Here is a 20,343-nt window from a genome sequence, read left to right as displayed (position 1 = left end):
AGAACACCCAGGGCTGATCTCCTTTACAATGGACTGGTCCAAGGAACTCGCAAGAGCTCTTCTCCAACACCACAGTTCAAAAGCATCAATTCTTCGGTGCTCAGCCTTCTTCATAGTCCAACTCTCACATCCGTACATGACCACAGGAAAAACCATAGCCTTGACTAGATGGACCTTTGTTGGCAAAGTAATGTCTCTGCTTTTCAATATGCTATCTAGGTTGGTCATAACTCTTCTTCCAGGGAGTAAGTGTCTTTTAATTTCATGGCTGCAGTCACCATCTGTGGTGATTTTGGAACCCTGAAAAATAAAGTCTGACACTGTTTCTACTGTTTCTCCCTCTATCTCCCATGAAGTGATGGGCCCGGATGCCATGATCTTCGTTTTCTGAATGTTGAGCTTTAAGCCAACTTTTTCACTGTCCTGTTAACCTAAAGTCTGCTAATTAAGCCAACATTATGGCTTTATTTCCTCGTAATAATCCTCCTGCCTCCATCTCTCTCTTCACCTCAGCCTGTTTTCTTCTTCTGCCTTGGGGTTCTCATTTCATAGTGGTCACTTTATTTTGTATTGTTTCAAGGATACACCTCTCCTGATGTTTTCTCTGACACCTTACCATTAGAGTAAATTTCAGAGATACAGTGTTCCTCTCAGCCTTCTGAGTATCCTTCTCAGGATACTGTTTCTTTTCTCAAGCACTGTAGAGTCCTTTGAAAACGAAACCAAAAAAAACAGTGGAAACTTTAGAATTAGCTGGCTGCACTCAGTTTAGATGACCCCAATTTTATTGGCGGCATCCAAAGCATCACAGTCAGGAGCCAGTTGGACATGTGCCTTCTTCCCTCCATCAGGCCTGATGAGGGTGTTGACCTTGGCCATGTTGATGTCATAGGGCGTCTTCACAGCCTGTTTAATCGGGTCCTTGTTGGCCTTGACATCCACAGTGAACACCAGGTGTGCTGTGCCTTCTGTTATCTTCGCGGCTGACTCACTGGTTGAGGGGGAACTTGATGGATAGTGGTCAAACTTGTTTCCTCCAGGGGCACTCGTCTGAGGATATCTGGGCTCCCTCCTGAGCCACGGTATTTTGGGCCATTGGAAGATGAGTAATGTATGGATCATCTTCTTTCTTCGTTTTATGGCAGTGGATGCCTTTAATCACTGCTCTCTTGGCCTTTCAAGGTCTTTGCTTTGGCTTCCGCTTTGGGAAGGGCTGGAGCTGAGAGGAAGAAAGAAAATGAGGGTGCAGGGGCTGCTACTACCGATCTTCACTGCAGGATTGATCAATTTATACAGCCTTTTTCATTCACTCTTAGAATTTCCCTCCTTTATCCTCACACAATGTAGGTCTATGCAGACTCCCCAACCAGTGATTGGGGATCAGAGCGGCTGGACTGGTCTGAGGTGGGCTTCTCTCCTGTCCTCACTCACTGGGCTTTAATGCTCGGAATCTGTAGAATGTGCAAAAAGCTGCATTTCCCAGCATGCATTGCCACCTCCCCTTCCTGTCCTGGTCTTTGCTGAGTTTTTAGGGAGAAGAGGAAGGCAGACAATAAATGAATGAACAGGTTGAGTTCAGTTCAGTCGCTCAGTCGTGTCCAGCTGTTTGTGACCCCATGGACTGTAGCTCCGGCCATCTCCCGGAGCTTGCTCAGACTCATGTCCATCGAGTTGGTGATGTCGTCCAGCCATCTCATCCTCTGTTGTCCCCTTCTCCTCCTGCCTTCAATCTTTCCCAGCATCAGGGTCTTTTCTGAGGAGTCAGTTTTTTGCATCAGGTGGCCAAAGGATTGGAGAGTGAGTTCAGGTAGCACTAAGGGCCGGAAGACAGTGAAACAACTCATCCCAACATATTGGGGTGGAGGGGAGCCTGTGGTATGCTGCCTTGCCCAGCATGGTCCTGGGCAGGGGGCCTGTCTGAGTGAGTGCCGGTTGAGTCGATCCCTGGATTTATGTGGGAGACCTCCTCCACCAGGTAGATGAAGGAGGATGTCAGTCTTAGCAGGGAAATAGTGCCCACCAAGACCCTCATTACTTTGAGGAGCTTGAAAAAACGTAGCCTTGCTTGGGCATTGTGAGCAGCAGGGGGAGAAGAGCAGATGGCGGGCAGCGTCTGAGCGCTGAAGGGCGACTGAGCCCTTCTTCGTGTGAGGCTGTCTGCATGAGCCACCCTTCCCTGCTCGCTCACTCCTGCTCCCAGGCTGAGGACGGAATCCCCGCTTCAGCTGAGTGTGAGGCCAACTCCTTTTCTAATGGCAGGACTGCGGTGGGGTGTAGAAATCTGCCTCCAGGTACTTCCTGCCCCCTTAGGAAGCATATACAATTATTCTACAGTAACCCATGACTCTTAGGAAGGTCGGGGATGCCCTGGTGACTCAGTGTTTAAGGAACCCGCCTGCCAGTGCAGGAGCCACAGGAAACCCAGGTTCCATCCCTGGGTCAGGGAAACCCCCTGGAGGAGGGCACGGCAACCCACTCCAGTATTCTTGCCTGGAGAATCCCAGGGACAGAGGAGCCTGGCAGTCTGCAGTTCGTGGGGTCGCAAAGAGTCAGGCACAACTGAGCATATACGCTTACAAAGGTTAGTATTAGAGTTAGAAAGGCTTTCTTGTTCTTAAGGATCTAGGGAAGATTAGAAAAATGCTTTACAGGGAATTCGCTGGCAGTCCAGTGGTTGGGACTCTTGATTCTGCTGCTGGAGGCCTGGGTTCAATCCCTGATAATGGCACTAAGATCCTGCCAGCCATGTGGCATGGCCAAATAAAGAGAGAAAGAAAACCAACGTTTTATAAACACCAATCTGGTAACCCCAGAAGTGTTTTTGCTGTTATGGCATGACCGCATCTGTCTTCAGTGATGTGGCTTCTTGACTTCTGCCGCGCTGGCTGCATCTCATGGCTGTGGGCTTGTGACGTCATCACACTGCAGATGTCTTTTCTCAGCTCTGCTCGTCAAACTGCACTCAAACTGCATTTTGAGCAGCCTGTGTCTGATAAAATTCTACGTTGTTTTTATTTTTCACTTTTTGCCCACATCGTGCAGGATCTTTCCTGACCAGGGATCGAACTTATGCCCCCTGCCTTGGGAACTACGGGACCGCCAGGGGAGTCCTCGACTTTTGGTTTTTTATTGTAAATATTTTAAAGTATTTTTAAACAGATAAAAAAAATAATAAAAACACCCTTAAGGAAATGTGGCAAACTTGTTTTTGTCCAAGAATGGGGAGAGACACAGCCTATGGTGATTCTGATATGGCCATTATGCAGAGACCTGTTTATGAATAGATGATCTGAATCTACACTTCAGTCCACTGAATCAACTGAAATCCACCACCGTCCACTTAAAGCTGGGCCCACGTCACTTTGGGCTTCTTATCTAGTGTGATTCCTCTTGAGCTCTAAATGTTGGATTTGGAAAATGCTTGGCATCATCCTTGGTCTTTATTTCAGAAAGCATCCTGGGATGGCACAGGCCCAAGTCGCACTCCGCAGAGCAGCTGAAAAATGGGACACTTGGCTCCTTGCCATCAGCCAGTGCCAGCATCACCTGGGCCATTTTACCCAACTCCACGGAGGACGAGCAAGCCTTCCCGCCAGAGCCAGAGCCGGAGCCAGAGGTAAGCCGCCTGTCCTCTCTAGCACCGTGTATGGCTTGTGTTAGTGCCTGCTGGGAAAGAGAGTAATTATATTTGTAACTTGCTCATCTCAGGATTTTAAGAGGAGACCAGCGATAAAATGGAAGCATCACTCGGGGAGACAGAATCACCCCCGAGCACGCCTGTTCTGCTGCCTGGCAGCTGCCGTGGGCGAATTATGATGCAACCGATGGGGAATCTCCTATTTTCATTGAAATGGAAGTTATTTTCATATTGAGCAGGAGAGATTCTAACACACCCACGGACGTGACGCCTGTTGACGTGATGGGAGCAGTTACAATATATTATATCACTCCCCTAAAATAGCGGCTTCTTTGTGTTGGTTGTGCTAATACCGTGAGCGCCTGCCTTCCACGCTCACTCCCCGCATGCTACAGGACCGGGCGAGCCCACGGGCAGTGGCTGGGGCTCTTCCAGGTGCTGCACTGCAGCCCAGGTCCAGGGATGAGCAGCTCTGTCGACCTTAGCGGCCAGCCAGACCCCCACAGGCTCCCCGGGCCCTGTGACCTGCCTGCACGATGCTCCTTGCCGCTGAGTGACAGCTGGAGAGAAGCCAAATGCAGCCTGCATTTTGTTCGTTTCTCCCATGTCACGAGTGAATTTCTGTTTTCTCTGTTTCTTTGGATGCACGTTTCCTGTTGACATGATCTCGTGAACTGGGCTGGGACCTACTGTAACCATGTGTTAGAGGTAGTTCTTCATTTCAGTTGAAATCACTTTGGCTTCACAATTATAGAACAAGATCTATTTTGTAAGGGTGCAAGCCCCAAAGCAGCATCTTGGATCAAATGGTCTTGGTTCTCCATTGGCATTTTTCTCCCAGCTTCATGTGGTTCTTTTCTCCAAGGGTGACTAAAGGGCCTAGGTCTTCCAGAGGCAGGGTTAGCCTGCCCACAAAGTATTTCATCAGCATCTGTAAGGTGACTTCACAGATGATGAAATGATAGGGGATGTGAGATTTTGAAAGGCCTTTGCCTCTGGCCATGCACCGAGTTTCAGGTGGGGAACACTTGCAGCTGACATGTAGTTGCCTCACAAGGTAAGTTGGCAGCTGAGAGGATGATCAGAGCTTGGCATTGGGTAGCTCTTTTGAGAGCCTTGGGTGGGGTCACGTTTGAGGAGGGGCACTTCGCTGCTAAGGGGCTGAGAACTCCAGTCCCTTCCATTCCATTGGGAAAGAAGCTTTGGGACTTCACACCATAATACACATACTTAAAACTTGCTCTAGAAAGAAATGAAAAGAGAAATTCTTAGATCTTCAGAAATAATTGTTTAAATCCTGTGCACAGCAACATCACGGAAACCCTAGCAGACTGTCATCTAATAAGCTTTTAAAAAAAGATTTTATTTATTTATTGAAGTTTAGTTGATTTATAGTGTGTTAATTTGTGCTGTACAGCAAAGTGATTCAGTTATACATAATACTTTTATAAAATATTCTTTTCCATTATGGTTTATCACAGGATATTGAATATATCAGTAGTCCCTTGTGCTATACAGGGTTATAGGATCTTGTTGGTTATCCATTCCCTAAAAGAGTTTGCATCTGCCAACACCAACCTCCCAGTCTCTCAGTCCCCAGTACCCCCCGCCTTGCTGACTACAAGTCTGTTCTCTGTGCCCATGAGTCTGTTTGTGAGAGGTTCGTTTGTATCATATTTTAGATTCCACAGGTAGGTGATATCCTATGGTATTTGTCTTTCTCCTTCTGACTTACTTCACTTAATGTAATAATCTCTAGTTGTGTGTGTGTGTATATATATATATATATAATTTATATATCATGGAATACTAGTCAGCCTTAAAGAATGAGCAACATGGATGCAGCTAGAGGTTATTACACACACACACGTGTGTGTGTGTCTGTGGTGTGTGTATCCTTTCTGCATTCATCCGTCAATGGATATTTAGGCTGTTTCCATGAACACTGGGGTGCAGGTATTTGAATTAGAGCCATGTCTGGATATATGCCTAGGAGTGAGATAGCTGGATCATGTGGTAATTCTGTTTTTAGTTTTTTTTTTTTGAGGAACCTCAGTAGTGTTTTCCACTGTGACTGCACCAGCTTACATTCCAAACAACAGTGTAGGAGGGTTCCCTTTTCTCTACATCTTCTCTAGCATTTGTTATTTGTAGACTTTTTAAAGATAGCCATTCTGACCAGTGTGAGGTAGTGCTTCGTGGTAGTTTTGATTTGCATTTCTTTAATAATTAGCTTACTCCTTGGAAGGAAAGTTATGACCAACCTAGACAGCATATTAAAAAGCAGAGACATTACTTTGTCAATAAAGGTCTGTCTCGTCAAGGCTATGGTTTTTCCAGTAGTCATGTATGGATGTGAGAGTTGGACTATAAAGAAAGCTGAGTGCCAAAGAATTGATGCTTTCGAACTGTGGTTTTGGAAAAGACTGTTGAGAGTCCCTTGGACTGCAAGGAGATCCAACCAGTCCATCCTAAAGGAGATCAGTCCTGAGTGTTCATTGGAAGGACTGACATTGAAGCTGAAACTCCAATACTTTGGCCACCTGATGCGAAGAGCTGACTCATCTGAAAAGACCCTGATGCTGGGAAAGATTGAGGGCTGGAGGAGAAGGGGATGACAGAGGATGAGATGGTTGGATGGCATCACCGACTCAGTGGACATGAGTTTGGGTGAACTCCATGAGTTGGTGGTTTACAGGGAGGCCTGGCGTCCATGGGGTCTCCAAGAGTCAGACCACGACTGAGAGAGTGAACTGAACTGAATAATAGTGGCCTTGAGCCTCTCTTCATGTTCCTGTTGGCTGTCTCTGTGTTCTAGGAGAAATGTCTGTTTGGTAACCTAATTAGCTGATTATCAGGGCTGCTGGCATTCTGCATTCTGAGCTCTTCCCTGCCTGCGCTGCTTTCCCATGGGTGCTTCCTGCAACCCAAAGTCTGAGAGATCTGGTTTTTTTTAAACATAAGTTATTGCCCACTTTGCTTTCCGGTCAGTAGCACAGGCAGATGATAGTATATCATTATCCCTATGAAATAACTAGCTCCGAAGTTCAACTTAAATATACCTTGAAGGAGAAGCATTCAGGAGAACTTTCCCCCCTGAAGTTAGGGACAATCATTAATTTCTTGTTGTCACTTTTGCCCTTACTCTTTTTGTGGGCCCAGTAGGAGATATGGTCTGGTAATCCCTTATGGCAGGCAAGACTTACGGGTTGTGATGTGGGTGTGATGGTTTTCCGAGAAGGAAGGATTAAGAGTTCTTTTGCAAAGCCTTCCCTCATGTTTTCCAGTAATGCCTCTGGTAGATGATTTTTGCAACCCAAACAGCTAGTGTTGGCTGGACGCTAGTTTTATTTTAGGCCGTTGTGCTTTGTCTTTGGTTGTTGTGAGGATTGAAGAAGCTAGCGTCAGCCACCCAATAGTGTTCTTGCCAGAAAAAGGATGTTTTCATTGTCTCCCTTTGGTATAGTTTTGGAGAAACAACCCCAGAAGAAGTGAAATGAAATTCCTGAAGGCCAAAAAGTTCCTTATGAGAATGTTCCTTATCCCTTATGATATTGAGAATATAGTTACTAAGTGGGTGGTCACTGGGAGACTAGGAATTGTAGCTATTGTGATGCTTTAGACAAATACGTTCTTCTGGCTTATTGTTGTGATCATGTTCCTCTTTAGGAGCGTAAGTTAGGGTATAAACACTCCGATGTATATTTATGGTGTTTATTTTATTATTTTTTGGCCATATTGTATGGCACTCGGGATCTTTATTCCCCCACCAGGGATTGAACCCATGCCCTCTGAGGTGGAAGTGCGGGATCTCCGGACCACCAGGAAAGTCCCTGTTCGTGTGTTTTTATGCCATCAAGGAATTCAGTTCAGTTCAGTCGCTCGGTTGTGTCCAACTCTTGGCGACCCCATGAATCACAGCACGCCAGGCCTCCCTGTCCATCACCAACTCCCAGAGTTCACTCAGATTCACGTCCATCGAGTCAGTGATGCCATCCAGCCATCTCATCCTCTGTCGTCCCCTTCTCCTCCTGCCCCCAATCCCTCCCAGCATCAAAGTCTTTTCCAATGAGTCAACTCTTCCCATGAGGTGGCCAAAGTACATCAAGCAATTACCTCAATCCAATTCCCATCCCGCACAGACTGGGCATCCTCCAAGTCAGTTCTGATGCTGTCCACCGGGAGGGGGCGCCAGATGGCACAGGGGAAGGGCTCAGACTGCGAGACTGAGCCCCGCCTTCCACCAGATGCCAGTCACAAGTGCAGGTTGTCACCTGTGCTTCTGACCAGCCGGCTATGGACTGGAGAGTGCCGTCCTTCTCTCAGGTGTGATGAATTTGCTAGAGTGGCTCACAGAACTCAGAGAAACATTTACCGGTTTCCTACGGAAGGATGTCATTCAGAAACAGGAGGAAAAAAAGCTCAGGGCAAGGTCTGTAGGGAGGAGCTTGGAGCTTTGCTGCCTCTGGGTGTCTGTGCGCCTCCCTGCACCCCACCTATTCACCTACCAGGGTGTTCTCTGAACCCTTTAGAGGTTTTATGGAGGTCTCATTGCATAGGCAAGAGTAAAGAAATTCTTGGCCATTGATGATTCTCCAGTGATTAAAGCACCTCCAGCCCTTCTTCCCTCCCTGGAGACAGGGCGTGGGACTGAAAACTCCAACCCTCTCATCACAGGGCGTCAGCCCCGCGGACAACCATCTCCCATCCTTAGGGGACCAGGGGCTTACAAGAGTCACTCACTAACATAACAAATGACATATTTAAAGCTCTCACTTCTTAGGAAATTCTGAGGGTTTAAGGAACTCTGTGCCAGAAATAGAGACAAAAAAGCAAATGTACATTTCTTACCCTAAATCACAATTTCACACTCCCCTCCCCTGGTTCAGGCTTACCATAAAGCAACTTACACGTATCTGGAAATGAATGCATTTTCAAGCTCAGTCTGTTTCATTCTCAACAGAACAGATCTCAGAGCAGTGTGTATTTAATAACGTGAGTTACAAGAAAGTCATGGTTGGCCTTGTTATCAAATGCAGTGATCTCAAAATTTTATTCTGCTGGGGCTGGAACTAACTAAATGTGAAAATGAAATATTCTCACATAATGAAGCAAGTTAGGATCTTGGTTTCCCCTGTTAGTAGAATGATAATTCAACTCTCTTAACGTGTTTGAAATGTTAAGTTTAGACAGAAAAAGGTTTTGGTTGTGCTTTCTTTGTCGAAGTACACCTTGTTTTAGGACAGGAGAAGGGGAGATGTTGGGCCTGGTGCTCTTGACTTTTATCCACCCTCTGGACCGAAAACCCACCAGCTCAAATCCAGGTCCCCAGGTCCTTTGCTTTTTCACAGTGAGGTCTCTAAACGCATGGCGGTTTCCTCGGTGCATTTGTGTGGGAGCTGGAAGCTGAGATGGGGCCCATATTCCTTCTGCTGGTGTAACTGGTGGTCAGGGTCATGCAGGGATGTGTTCAGAGGCAGGTGCAGTGGTCAGAACTCTGTTCAGTTCCCCTGCACTGGCGGGAGAGGCTGCTGAAGCCGCCGCCGCAGCAGCAGCAGCATCCAGATCCTGGGGTCAGGGCCACCTGCAGAGCTGGCTCTTGAGTTAAAAAGCCTAAGGCGGGGGGGTTATGTTCCTCCAGACCAGTGACACTGTACATACCCAGTTCCCGTATCACATCCCTTCCTGGGCAAAACACCTGAAGTGGTTTCCATTCCCAGCACCGGGTCTGGACTGGTCGGGTGGTTGTTAAAGTAAGGAAGCAGAGGACGGCATGGGGGCAATCCTGGATGCTGACCCATCTTTCTAGAGCGGGGTTCCCCAGCCTCTAGGATCTAGGGCCTGATGATCTGAGGTGGAGCTGATGTAGTAATAAGAGAAACGCAGAGCCCAATAAAGGGAGTGCTCTGGAGTCATCCTGAAGCCACCTCCCACCTCCACCCTGGTCCATGGAAAAATTGTCTTTCATGCATCTGGCCCCTGGTGCCAAAAAGATTGGGGACTGCTGTTCTAAACAACATATCTGAGGGGTAAAACCCCTCATTTGTCCTAAAAGTCAGGTTTATAGAGGTATAATTCATAAATAATAAAACTCACCCCTTTAAAAATGCAGTTTTATCGCTTCTGTCCTTTGATTTGTTACAGCAGTTCCATCACTTTCCAAGATTCCCTTGGGTTCCTGTATATTTAGCTCCTCTGATCCCTGGTGAGCACTCATCTGTCTTCCTTGCACGTAGTTTTGCCTTTTTCGGAACACCCATCTAAATGGAGTCGTGCGGTCTGTATTCACGAGTCTGGCTTCCTTTGTTGGGCATATCACTGGAGGTGTTTATTTGGTGCCCAGACACCTACCCCTGGCCTGGAGAGGAAGTGGAGCGACATCTCGCTAATCCCCCGCTGTGGCTTCCCAGGTGGTGCTGGAGGTAAAGAACCCACCTGCCAGCGCAGGAGACATGAAAGGCTTGGGTTCGGTCTCTGGGTCGGGAAGGTCCCTGGAGGAGGGGATGGGAACCCACTCCAATATTCTTCCCTGGGGAATCCCATGGACAGAGGAGCCTGGCGGGCTGCAGTCCACAGGGTCACAAAGAGTCGGACACGGCTGAGTGACTTAGCACACACGCACGGGTACCTTCAGCGGAAAGTCCTGATGCCGTGTCTCAGGCGCATGCTGTCAGCGCCTGTCAGCCCTGGGTTGACTGTTTCATTAGAGCACTTTGCTTGGTGAATCATCTGCTCGAAGTGGCAGCACTGCCATCAAGAGACCATGTGCCCTGCATCCCCCAAGTCTAGCAGGTCCAGAAAGAACTTCTCCTGACGTCCCTACTAAGGACTGGATCAGCATATAAGTTAGCTAAGTGGGCTTTGGTTAGAAAATGGCAGAACTGAATTTTCAAGCGCTTATGTCATAATTCCTCCTTCTCCAATGAAGGGTATTGTCTTGCCAATGAGGGGAAGAGACAGATATAAAAGATTTAGCTGAATGCTGGCTCAAGAAGAATTGTCATGCCCTTGGTTGAATTGTCATTTTTAGCCCAGAACTTTTGAACCACTCACTTAACATGAGGGCTGTCAGATTTGAAAGACTCTGAAATTCAAGTTGAAGCCTGGCCAGTCTAATCTCAAGCCATTTTGATGATGTTTTATGCCTCACCTCCGCAATGCATCAGTGTATAGGTATGTGTAGATTTGAGCGTAAGGATGAGGCATGGGATGGTGATAGATTTTTCAAGGTAAGGTGGTATGCTATTTTGATCATTTGGATGATTTTTTTTAACTAAGTCATTATTGTGGCTGTGCTGGCTCTTGGCTGCTGTCCCCAGGCTTTCTCTCGTTGCGGTGACTGGGGACTGCTCTTCGATGCAGTGGGGCGTGTGGGCTGCTCCTCGCAGGAGCTTCTCCTGTTGCAGAGCCTGGGGTCTCGAGTGCAGGCTTCAGTGGTTGCAGCTCACGGGCTCAGGTGCCTCGTGGCGTGTGGGATGTTCCCAGACCAAGGATCCAACCTGTGTCCCCTGCACTAGTTCACAGATTCTTAACCCCCGGACCATCAGGGAAGTCCTGGATAATTCTCTTAGCATACATTTTCAACCTTGAAGATTTGTTCAAAATATTTGACACACATTTGTTTGTTATCAACTGTTTGACCAGGGACTGAGACAGCTAACCCATCGTCATAATGGTGGGAAATTGCTTTTGTGATTTCTGTGATAGGTCCGCAAAGGTTAATGGTTGCTCTGTAGGAAATGTTGTCGACCATGTCCAGACTTTGTAACAAGAAAGTTCACAGGTGACATGATCACCTGTTTTCTACTCCATTCTCCTTCCTCAGTCAGAGAGTTTAACCGCATCAAACTTTCCAGATCCTGTAGAACATTTTTTTCCTCTGTGAACCATGCCTTTGAATCACTAAATCTCAGAATAGTCTTTAGGGGTCCAGTAGCTACTCCCCAGACTGGAGTGAGTTACTGGCTTGCCAAGAGTCACAAGACTGATGAGCAGTAAAGGCAAGGTGGAAGTCTGGACTTCTTTATCCCCAGCCAATGCCCTTTCCTATAGACCACACCATTTCCTGTGTCCAGAGGGAATCTTCACCTGCAAGTAACAGAGAACCCAATTAGAAGCTCAAGCAGTAACAGCGTTTAATTTTCTCACACAATTGGACTTCTGCCGATAGCGGTCATGGGCTTGTTGCAGTCAGTCCTGATGCCCTTGAAGATACAGGCAGTTAGAAAATGGTATGCAGGTTCCTCAGAAACAAAAAACTAAACCCGGAACTACTGTCTGACCCAGCGATCCCACTGTGCGTCTTTATCCAGAAGCACTGCAGTCAGGATCTTGAGATGTTTACACTCCAGTGTTCGTTTATTTCAGCCTTGTTCCTGAATAGCCACACAAGGTGGGAACAACCTAAATGGAGGAATGAACAAGGACAATGTGGTGTATGGATACAGTGGGTTGTTAGCCAGCCTTAGAAAAGGGGTGAGCCTTCAGGACATTATGCTAAGTGAATACGCCATAGAAGGACAAATACATGATTCCACGCATAGGAAGTATCTAAAGTTACCAGACTCATAGAAACAGGAAGTAGGATGATGGTGGCTGGGGTAGAGGGGGATGAAGAGTTTGTTCTCCAGTGGGTAGAGAGTTCCATTTGTACGAGATGAAGGGTTTGGAGGGCCGCTGTGCGGCCGTGTGCATGTAACTAACACCAACCATACTGTACACTTCAGCATTTGTTATGAGAGTAGGTCTCGTGGGTCCTTTATGATGCAAAACATCAGTTACCTCTTTTAAAAAAATAAAAATAAAAGCAGGTCTCTTCCATTATTCCTGAGTTATTCATCCCGGTGCTTGTCATGGTAGCAGTGTGCCAGCTACAGCCCCAAGCAGCAGAAACCCACAGCATTCCTTTAGAATGTGGGACGAGATGAGGCTTCCCCAGGATGCTCCCTGTGGGAAGGGAAGGCCCCAGCACACTTTTCCTGTGTGTCCCAACCAGAAGTAGATTCCCCTGGGGCCCCACCCAAGAGCTATAACTCGAGCCTGGCACCTGGGTTTCCATGGCTGCTCTAGAGCAATCAGCCACCCTCCGTGGCTGTGGAGGAGGGTGCTGAATCACAGTCAGTCTCGAGTCCTAGGTGGCCCCACACTGGGCCCCATTAGCAGGGGAGAAGTGGGGAGAGCCTTGGGGTGTGGGGACAGTGTGACTGGACCCCCCAAACCTGCCCCAAGCAGGTTTTCTTCCTGCAGCACTCGTCTGCAGCCTCCATAAGGCTTTTCCAGCCCTACCGTTTCATCTCATAGGCCAAGTTCTTTGATGAGTGAACATGAAAGGTCCGTCTGTACCGTTCATGTGCTGAGGGCGTCTCTCCCTGTCCTCATCTCTGTCCCTTGCTCTCTTTAGGAGTCTGGATGCCCCAACAGAAAGTCTAGGGACTTCCCTGGCGGTCCAGTGGTTGAGACTTTGTGCTCCCAGTGCAGGGGGCATGGGTTCCAACCCTGGCCGTGAAACTGAGATCTCACATGCCGTGCAGCGTGGCCAAAAACCTAAGAAAAGAAGTAAGTCTAACCGCTGAGTGGCACATGAGTTATGAATCCTGCTGTAATAAGAGATTCATCAATGACCAGCATCCTGGCCTCCCTAAGTGAAGGCCCGCCTACTCATTAGTCCGTTTCTCGTGATTGGCCTTGACCTGTCCAACACGTACTAGATGGTGGTGGTGATATGTGGAACTCTTACTATGACCGTTTCAGAAGATCCATGCAGGGCATTCCAGTTTAGGTCCTTCATTATAGGAAAGAGCAGTGGGTTTTAATCATCTGGATTTTTTCTTCTCCTCTTCTGGCTGTAGGTCTGCAGAGACAGCAGTCCATCCACTCTGCAAATGTAGAAGATACGCCTCCTAGTTACCAGACCCTCAGGACTTAGAAATCAGAAGGATCCAGGTTGTTGCTTGTGTTGAAGATAGATCCTTCCCTCATAAGTTAGCTGTATCCCAATATAGTAAGATAGTAATTATTCATCTTCTTGGTTATTTGTTTGTTCATCAAATACTAATTGAGCTACTATGTGGTGACATTGAATGGAAGACTCCTTAGTTTAGCAGATTTCATAGCTCAGTACTGTGAGCTAAATCATACCCAGGTGGCCAGTGCAAGAGACTTAAGAGGTGCAGGTTTGATCCCTGGGTTGGGAAGATCCCCTGGAGGAAGGCATGGCAGCCCACTCCAGTATTCTTGCCTGGACAATCCCACGGACAGAGAAGCCTGGTGTGCTACGATCCATAGGGTTGCAAAGAGTTGGACATGACTGAAATGACTTAGTCCGCATGAGCTTCCCTACAAGTTCATATGTTGAGGACCTAACCCCTAGTAGGACTGTTCTGAGAGTCCTTAGGAAGCAGTTAAGGCTAAATGAGGTCATGTGGGTGGAGCCCTAAGCCAAGAGGACTCTCTGACTCCACCCTGGGAGGACAAGGCGGAAGGCAGCTGTCTGCAAACCAAGAAGAGAGCCCTCATCAGAACCCAGCCGTGCTGGCCCCTCATCTTGGACTTCCAGCCTCTAGAACTGTGAGAAAATAAACTCCTGTTGTTTAACCCAACCCAGTCTATGGACTTTTGTTTGCCCAAGCTAAGACACTCAGCTTATTAACTCCATGCTTTTCTCACAATAGTCACAATTATTTTTCGCTCTTTATACCTTGAGATTAGAAGCAGGAGAGAGGGTTTTTAGCTCAGTGATGTTTCCAGGTTAGTTTGCCAGCACTGGGGGGGCCCTGGGGTCTGGGACTGTGGGCTGCCTGTGGCCCGTGGCAGTTATGATGACCATGTGTGGGCTGCGTGGCGTCTGGTGATGCTCTCATAGGATCCGATTGGTGTTCCTCGCGTGGCTGAGAGCTCCTGCTGTAAAAAAAAAAAAAATTTTTTTTCTGTCCTCTTGACAATCAACAGCAAACATAACCATCGCGCACAAGCCTAAGCTCTGCGCGCGTCTTTCGAGGGCTTCTTGAACCGGGATTCTGACTGCACTGATGAGCTCTCAGAGGCTACCGGATACAGCAGCGCCATTTCCTGAGCAGCTTTGGGGGAGTTTTTGTTATTTGTTCAAGGATTTGTTCCTCCCTTCTTTCCTTTTCCTTTTTCTCCTCTCCCTTCCAGTGGGTGATAATAAAGTTTTGTTTTCTTGGCTGGTGTTGCTTTCATAAGAGCAGGTGGAATACACTTGGAGGTCCCCAGCCACACCTCCTTAGGGGCTGCTAGGGTGTGTCTGGGGCTTGAACCATCGGGTGCAGCCCTGAAACAAGCTGGTCTGCGGCGGGTCTCCCTCCCCTCCCCTCCCCTCCCCTCCCCCCCCCCTCCCCTCCCCTCCCCTCCCCCCAGGCCACTGTGTCTTTGTGACATAAACACCCACCAGAGTGTTGGGGATGCAGCCACCGTGGATTTGCCAGTTGTGAGCTGGAGCTATATGAAAAAATCAGCACCAAGTGGTATAATCTCTTCTGTCCTGCAGCAGCCCCCAAAGGATTAAGTGCTTTGAAACTGGTGAATGAAAAGGACTTAGAATTATGCAGTGTTTCCTGTGGGTTTCTCCCCTTCTCCCCTCCCCCTCCTCCCTCTCCCTCCCCCTCCTCTCCTCCTCTCCACTCCCCGCTCCTCATCCCCTGCTTCTCCCCTCCCTCCTCCTCCTCTTTGCCTTCCTGCCAGTCCTGTGGCCACAAAAAGGGAAAGCCTGACCTGAACCAGACGTGAAGAGTGGAAGAGAATGTATGCAGGTGGTATGAGTATTTTTAGTGTCCTGTTGTTTCGGGCTTATTTATTCTCTTCCTAGCCAGGTGGCCCCAAATTTCACAACTCCCTCCGCTTTCCCGCTGGCCTGCCTTGCCCTGTGAAGTGCTACCAGCAGAAAGAAGCTCTTCACCATCTGCCTGGCTTACATTTTTATTTGCCCACGATGAATAACTCTTCCCAGGGTGATTTATATGCCCCCTCTGATGATGTTCACTTTCCGGAGATGGGAAGTCGATGCTCAGAGATTTATGATCTTGGGAAAACAATGTTATAGAAGAAACGAGGAAAGTCTTTTCTCACATCCACTTCGGGCTCTGCCTGAATTAATCAATGAGTTCTTGGATCCCTTTTGCGATGTGAAATTGAGTTTTGTAGATGGATTATGGGGCACAGGGACTGCCTCTGTGCTGTACTGCAATTCTAAATTCTAAATTTTGGGGTGATGATGAAAGATGAGCAGCTCACCAGAGCAGAGACAGTGTGTGTGTGTATGCGAATGAGACTGTCTAAGTTCTGGTAGATTTCTCTCCGTGCGGATATAGGACTCAAACGACCGCCGCTCTGACGCTGGATCCTACTTGACCGGCAGCTCTTTGGCTGTCCGTCCTGGTCCCAAAGCTCTCCTTGTCCCTGCAGATTTTAGAGCAGCAGGGGTCAAGCAGGTGGGCTTTGTGAGGTGACAGGTGTCATGTGACACCTGGCGCCACCATCTTCTTTCTCCCCTGGGAACAGTTTGTAGTCATCACCTACCCAAAACCTTGACCCCGCTTCTCTGCTGTTCTCCGCCTGCAGCTGGCTCGTTAGACACTGAACTGTCCTCCGTCACATGTGGCTCTTTCTATTGGCTACAGTAATCCCAGCCAGTGACCTCATCGCTAATCAGTGTAAGAAGAGGGACAGACACACAGCCATTTGGAGGAAAAAGAAACCATAATATTTTTGGAGATGAAGTTAAACCTGAGTGAGAACACTGTGTCAATTGTTAAAGCCCTAGAACTGTCCTTCAGATTGCCCCCAAATCTCTGTTTTCCTCAATCTTATCAGAATTGCTTTCCATGAAAGAGAATAAGCAATGTATAGACCTTGATTGCCTTTAAGTAATGCTGCAAGGCATCAGATCTTGCAGTGGATTTATAGTATTTAGTCCACACTCTGAGTTTGAAAGAGTTTTGTGGGTCATTCTGGAAATGGACCCCACCATGAATGACATTCTTTTTTTGAAAATGTGTTTCAGACTCCAAATATCTTCTTTTCACTGGCTTGTGGACTAAAATGCAGGGCCAACTTGTAGTTTTGTTTTAAAAAATTATATAACTGGGGGAGAAAACAACCCCTTTGGGGAACATGAGGTTTTCTTATAGTGACTGAAACCAGTTTCCCACACTGAAGTGAGAAAAGAAATGCAAGCAACAGAAAGAGACTGCTCTTAGCTTTGCCTGCCTTTTTGTTTCATTATGGTGCATTTTTAGAGCTAAAAACTTTATTTAGGATGAAATCTCAGGTAGAAATTCCCAGAACGAGGAAACACCCACCCATGTTACATGCTGTTTTGTGAACTCAGCGGGTCTTCACCAGAAGAGGGGAGAGGTGAGGTTAGATGGCACAGTGGCTTCTTCCTGAGCATTCACAGAAGCCCTTTATGAAGCAGCAGTGGGCCCATCTCACAGAAGCAGGCTCTTTGTGTATGTATGTATGTGCGTGTGTGTGTGTATATATATGTATATATATATATATATTTTAGAACGCAGGTTCCTGGTAGAATGTAAGAGACAAAACAATAACTGAGAAGGGGAGATCCTCTTTTTGATAGTCTGGCTGTTGAGATGAATAAAAAGTGTTTCAAAGCTGCAGGAGTGTTTTGGAGAGGTGAGGTTAGATGTTTGCATGCCTAGATCATAGGACCGAAGCTGGCACTCTGTCTTCTCTTGGGCATTCTGGTCTAGGGTTGATGTCAGGTTGAGCCATCCCTTGATGCAGAGGAGCGGGTGTTAGTTAGCACGATGTGTCTTTAGGGTCCCCTCTGTGGAGGCTGGCAGAGTTGATTGGACCCCAGTCCGTTTATTTACTGGTTTTGAGAACGTGGGCATGTCAGTGATCACTGGTAATGATCGTAGTAATTTCCTGGTGGAAATGTCATGAGAACCAGTTGAGACAGCGCCTTGTCAGTGTTCAGCTCTGTGCCTCGCACTTAGTAGGTACTCGCTAGTCTAAGTCAGTCCCTGTTCAGATCGTCTTTGACCTGCCTCTCTCATCCCTGGCTGTGCATACAAGTTAAGTTGAGAAACCCCTCCGAGCGTTTGTTGTTAAGCGAGTTTGATTTCTTCACATGAGATTCATTTCTCTTATGTCATTTTCCTAACGAATAGTCTGGGTGTAAATGATGAGAGATGCATCTATTTATATGGTGACCCCGATTTACAAAGGTCTTCCACTTATTCAAATATGGCTTCTCCAGCTATTTGAAGAAATTATGAAGGCGCTTTTGTTGCAGGTCAGGCCTCTTGCCAGGCTCCTCACCGAGGAAGTCCGAAAACTAGCCATCCAGCTGCAGAGTGGGCCCAGCTCCCTGGGCTATATGCTGACTTTTACACCCCAGCCTTGCTCAGCAGAGGAAGTCGGGAGTGTAGAGAAACAAAGGAAATCTTACGGGGACTGGATTAGTTTTGTATTGCTGCTGTAACACATGGCCACAAACGTGACAGCGTGTAAAGCACGAGTATGCCGCCTTGGAGTTGTGCAGGTTAGAAGTCTGACACAGGCCTCGGTGGGGTAGAGCCCAGGTGTCAGCAGGACGGCATTCCTTTCTGGAGGGAGGCTCTACGGTGAGTCTGTTCCCGTGGCTCTTCCAATTTCTAGAGGCCGCCTGCCGTCTTGGCTTGTGGCCTCTTTCTCCCATCTTTTTTAAAAATGATTTTTTCTGTGGCTGCACAGATTTTTCTCTCATGGTGACAAGCGGGGGCTACTGTCCAGCCGCGGTGTGTGGCCTCAGTAGTTGTGGCCTCGGGTTTCGTTGCCCAGTGGCGTGTGGAATCTCCCAGACCAGAGACAGAATTCGTTTTCCCTGTATTGGCAGGTGGATTCCTATTCACTCTACCGCCAGGGAAGACCCCTTCCTCTGTCTTCAGGGCCAGAGACCTTACATCTCTTTGACTCTGCTTACATACTTGTATCTCTCTTCCACTTTTAAGGATCCTTGTGGTTACATTGGACCCACCCAGATAACGTAGGACAGTCTCCCTACTTTAAGATCAGCTGATGAGCACTCTTGAATTCCCCACTGCCTAACAATAATAACCTAGCACAGTTAATAGCCTAACACAGTCGAGCCCTGATTACTAGAACAGAACATCTTTGGGCCATTATTCAGCCTACACAGCAGGCAAGTTGGTTGGCAGTCACCAAATACATTAGACAAACCAAGGAAATGAAACTGGGATCGACCTCTGGCTTGAATTAGAGCCAGTGGTTAAATTGTTCCCTTTAAGGAAAGCAGTCCGCTCAGCTGGATGTATTATCGGGAGAAAAGTGACTGGCTTTGCTTTTTGTACACAGTGAAGCTTTTCCCAGCCTGTCCCTGCTGCCCTCCCCCCACTCCCAATGCTCCCAGGAGCCTCAGAATTAAGTCAGATGTGACCCATGAGGTCAGCATTGACAGTTCACACGGTTCAGAGCTTGTCAGTAGGAGGAGGAGGACTTGAAAAATTACTGTGAAACAACATAATTGTTCCATAAATACAGCATAGGATTTGTAGGAAGTTGGAAATGCTCACTATTTCTTCCTTCCAACACGACTACCTACAAGGAGCTGCTCTCTCTCTTCTGGGGACTCTGTTTGCAGAGCAAACATACATACTTTAAACAGTTTTTACAGCGGTGGAATCACACTATAGATAACATGGCTCTTTCATTTTTAACAATAGACCATAGGTATATTGTTTGCATTCCTTTTAACAGCCGCAAAGCATTCAAGTCCGTGTCTCATAATTCATGGAATCACATACCGTAATTTATCAATATTTAACCACTCATTTATTTAACCAGACTCCAGGAGAGACCTTCAGATTGTCCAGTTTCTTTTACAAGTACTGCTTGACACATATTTGGCACACTAATGCACAGATGTCTTATATAGGGAAGCTGTCTAGTAGTGAAATTTAAGTGGAATTCAGCCAGCATATGTGGGAATTGAAACTGTTGCAAAGTGTTACCAAATTGCTCTCCAAGACTCAGCCAAATTTACCCTCTCCCATTGTGTGAGGGCTGCTACTGTCCTGTTCTTTTGCCATTAGGAATGAGTAGCAAGGTCTTGTTTTCTTACCGGTGCTTTTTAAGAAGAAAAATGGTTTCTTATTTAATTTCTGTTTTTATAATTACAAATGAAGTTAAGGATATGCTTCGAGTATTTATTAGCCCTTTGTATTTCTCTTGCTTTTAATGTTTTAGTCACAGCCTTTGTATTTTTTTTCAGTTCAGTTGGACTTTCTAATCAGTGTTCTATAAGAATCCTTTTTGTATTAAGCCAATCAATCCTTCATTGTGTGGGAAAAATGTTTTGCCCTCCTCTTGGGTATACTTTGAGTGCTAAGACATGAGGATCACAGTCATCGTTACAATAGCCAGCATAAGACTTGACCCCGTGGAGGAGCCCTTCCTTGAGTCAGTCTGAGAGTCAGATTCCCTTCGTGTCCTTTCGTAACTCAGCGCTCATTTCAGAAGACTTTTGTGCATTGCCGTCTAGGGTCGCCCACTGGGATGAGCCGCCGTGTTGCAGTGTTTGTGGTGGCAGTTGTGTGGGGAAGCTCGACATTGTGGGAATGTACCTGAGCTGCTGTGTACACCCATCCTTCCTGGAAACATCACCTGCGAGAATCAAGCGTCCTGTCGTGGAGAGCACGGTCCTCCTGCCCGCGGAGCTTCTCCCA

General features: G+C 47.3%; 1 protein-coding gene across 1 annotated transcript in view; it reads left to right on the top strand.

The window, feature by feature from the left end:
- OSBPL10 (oxysterol binding protein like 10) overlaps positions 1 to 20,343 on the top strand; it is a 323,310-nt gene that overhangs the window by 248,025 nt on the left and 54,942 nt on the right. The window contains exon 6 of the mRNA XM_018038204.1: positions 3,450 to 3,616. Within this exon, the coding sequence (XP_017893693.1) occupies positions 3,450 to 3,616 (167 nt within the window). The remainder of the gene's footprint in view (positions 1 to 3,449; positions 3,617 to 20,343) is intronic.

Source organism: Capra hircus, chromosome 22, assembly GCF_001704415.2.
Source record: "Capra hircus breed San Clemente chromosome 22, ASM170441v1, whole genome shotgun sequence".
NCBI classification, from domain to species: Eukaryota; Metazoa; Chordata; class Mammalia; order Artiodactyla; family Bovidae; genus Capra; species Capra hircus.
The sequence above is the reverse complement of the archived record's forward strand: the minus strand, read 5'-3'. Positions and strand labels throughout refer to the sequence as shown.